Source organism: Condylura cristata, unplaced genomic scaffold (assembly GCF_000260355.1).
Source record: "Condylura cristata isolate star-nosed mole 26May11 unplaced genomic scaffold, ConCri1.0 scaffold00075, whole genome shotgun sequence".
Classification (NCBI taxonomy): Eukaryota; Metazoa; Chordata; class Mammalia; order Eulipotyphla; family Talpidae; genus Condylura; species Condylura cristata.
The window spans coordinates 148,621-150,955 of record NW_004567176.1 but is presented as its reverse complement, the minus strand read 5'-3'; the positions used below and the strand labels follow the sequence as shown (position 1 = coordinate 150,955).

The following is a 2,335-nucleotide window of genomic DNA, read 5'->3' as shown; positions in this document are numbered from 1 at the left end:
GGAGCCAGGGCGGCTGAGGGCGGGGCCGGCTGAGAGGCGGGGCCTACCTGCGGGGCCGTGACCTTGGCGGTCAGGTTTCCGGCCTGCACGTCGATGAGCCACGCGTACTCCAAGGAGTCGCTGCCCAGCGGGAGGCCCTCCGCGGAGAACATGGCGTGCGCGCGCAGCTGCAGGCCGGACAGGCTGATGTGGCCCTCCCTGAGGCTCTCGTCCGCGGCGGGGCGCTGCGGGGACACCTGCGTCAGATGCAGCCACCGCGCTCGCCCAGCGGGTCAGCCCCGGACTCGGCACCCCAGGCGGCCACCGCCCGCCTGGCTCAGCTGAAGCTCCGGAGCGGGGGGTTCCAGGGAGAGGCGAGCCCCCCACCCCTGCCCCTGACTGCCGCTTACTTCAGGGAAGACCCGCGGCCAGACTCAGGCCGCTCCCAGGCTGGCGGCGGGGCCCAGACTCCCTCCTCCTGGGCCCACTGTGGCCACAGCCCGCTGCATGGACACCACCCACCTTCCTTCGGTCAGCTGCCCGGGCGCCTCGGGCGTGGCTACACACGAGGGCAGCTGCTCTCAGCTCGCTGCCTGTGGCCCTGTCTGCAGGCCACCTGCAGGGCCACCCCAAGTCTAACACATTTTGGGGAAGGCGCTCCCGAACACCCCTAACTCCCAGGGCCCTGGCTGTGACAGGCCACGTGGTCAGCGCCGAGGGGCCCCAGCCAGCTTCCTGCAGCAGCCTGCCTGGCGTCTACCTGGCGTCCCCTAGGAGTGGGCGCAACGTGGGGGGTGCCCAGCTGACGCCTAGCAGGGACTTGGTGGGTCACGACTTGTGTGGACAGTGCCTCCCCGCCTGTGGCCGAGGATGAGTCTGGGTCTCACGACGCAGGCCAGAGTGTCCCCGAGAGGCCTGCCCACGCCGTGAGCCCGGGGTCAGCCCCTGAGCACGGCCCATCAGGGAAGGGGTCTCAGAGATGAGAACAAGTGAAGGCGGTGCAGGGCCCTCAACCCTGTGAGGGGAAGCCCTGCCCGTACCCCACAGCCCAGGACCCTTGTGGGCCCCTGGCCAGCAGCCCAGGCGCACCGAGGGAGCCACGCGGCTCCCGGTCAGACAGCCGCACACACTTGTCCCGGCCCAGACCGGACGGAGCACTGAAGCCTCTGCGCTGGGCTTTGGGGACCAGCAGTCCGGCGGTGACCAGAGAGGAGTGGCGGACCGGGCCAGTGTGCCCTTGATGCCTAGGCCGCGGGGCAGATGGGGCCAGCAAGGTTCCCCAGGGCGGCAGCGGCCAGCGTGCCGGGGCCGGGTCGGGGCTGAGGCCTGTCCCACCTGCCGGCCCTGCCCGCCTGCTGCCGCCGCCCCTCCCGCCGCTGCCCCACCCCTGCACCTGGTGGTTGTCGCTGACAAACACGTTCAGGGGCGACAGCACGAGTTGCAGCATGGTCTCCCCGAGACCCTTCTTCATCTCGAAGCACAGCCTCTCCAGGAAGGCGCTGGGGCACTCGGGCCCATCCGCCGTGCCATGCTAGGACCACAGGTGTGCGGTCAGTGCCGGCCCTGCAGCCTGGTCGGTGCCCCAGGGGGCAGCAGTGCCCGCTCACTGGCCACACCACCGCACACACAGCCGGGCTGCGGCACCAGCGGCCTCTCCTGCTCCGGCCTGCAGGGGTGGGGCAGGGCGCGCCGGCTTCCCCCATCCACCCAGAGGCCAGGGCCACGCACAGGGCACCGGGCGCCTGGGCAGGTCCAGCTCAGACACAGCCACCTGCGGGGCGGCCGGAGCCCGGACTGGGCATGGTCATGGCGCCGGACACAGGGCCGAGAAAGCCCCGTCCCGGAAACGCGCCGGGTGAGCCCCAGGCCCAGGTGCCACGCTGAAGCCACGGATGGCGAGGGGCAGCGAGGGACACAGGCTCCGAAGGGTTGGTCACATCGCGAGAGACGACGGACGCCTGGGCTCGAGCCCCTGGAGGCAAGGGCCGGCCGGGTTTGGGCGCTGACCACGCGCAGCGACACTCACGACAGGAAGGCGCCCGTGGACCTTGTACAGATTGACGAGGACGGTGATGTCCCACGGCCGCAGGGCCAGCGGGTGCAGTGACCTGGCCGTGCTCTCGCTGTCCTGCCTGTCGCTGTCCGCCCCCGCGGCCGTCCACCCCGAGCTGGACGAGGTCGACAGCGACACGACGGGGCTGGAGGCCGCCTCCTCGAAATCCATGTACACGTCGTCCTCGCCGAAGTAGTTCTCCTAGGGCAGAGCGTGGTGGTCAGATGCCCGCCGGCAGCGTCGCCTGGACGGCTTGGGCTCGCCGGGCAGGGCGGACGGGCCTGGGGGCCTCGCAGGCGGCTC

General features: G+C 71.5%; 1 protein-coding gene across 1 annotated transcript in view; it reads right to left on the bottom strand.

Moving 5' to 3' along the window:
* LOC101618412 (uncharacterized protein KIAA1109) overlaps positions 1-2,335 on the bottom strand; it is a 41,406-nt gene that overhangs the window by 17,540 nt on the left and 21,531 nt on the right. Inside the window, exons 16-18 of the mRNA XM_012734828.1 lie at positions 2,006-2,233; positions 1,373-1,510; positions 48-224 (exon numbers count right to left, since the gene is read on the bottom strand). Coding sequence (XP_012590282.1) covers positions 48-224; positions 1,373-1,510; positions 2,006-2,233 — 543 coding nt within the window. The remainder of the gene's footprint in view (positions 1-47; positions 225-1,372; positions 1,511-2,005; positions 2,234-2,335) is intronic.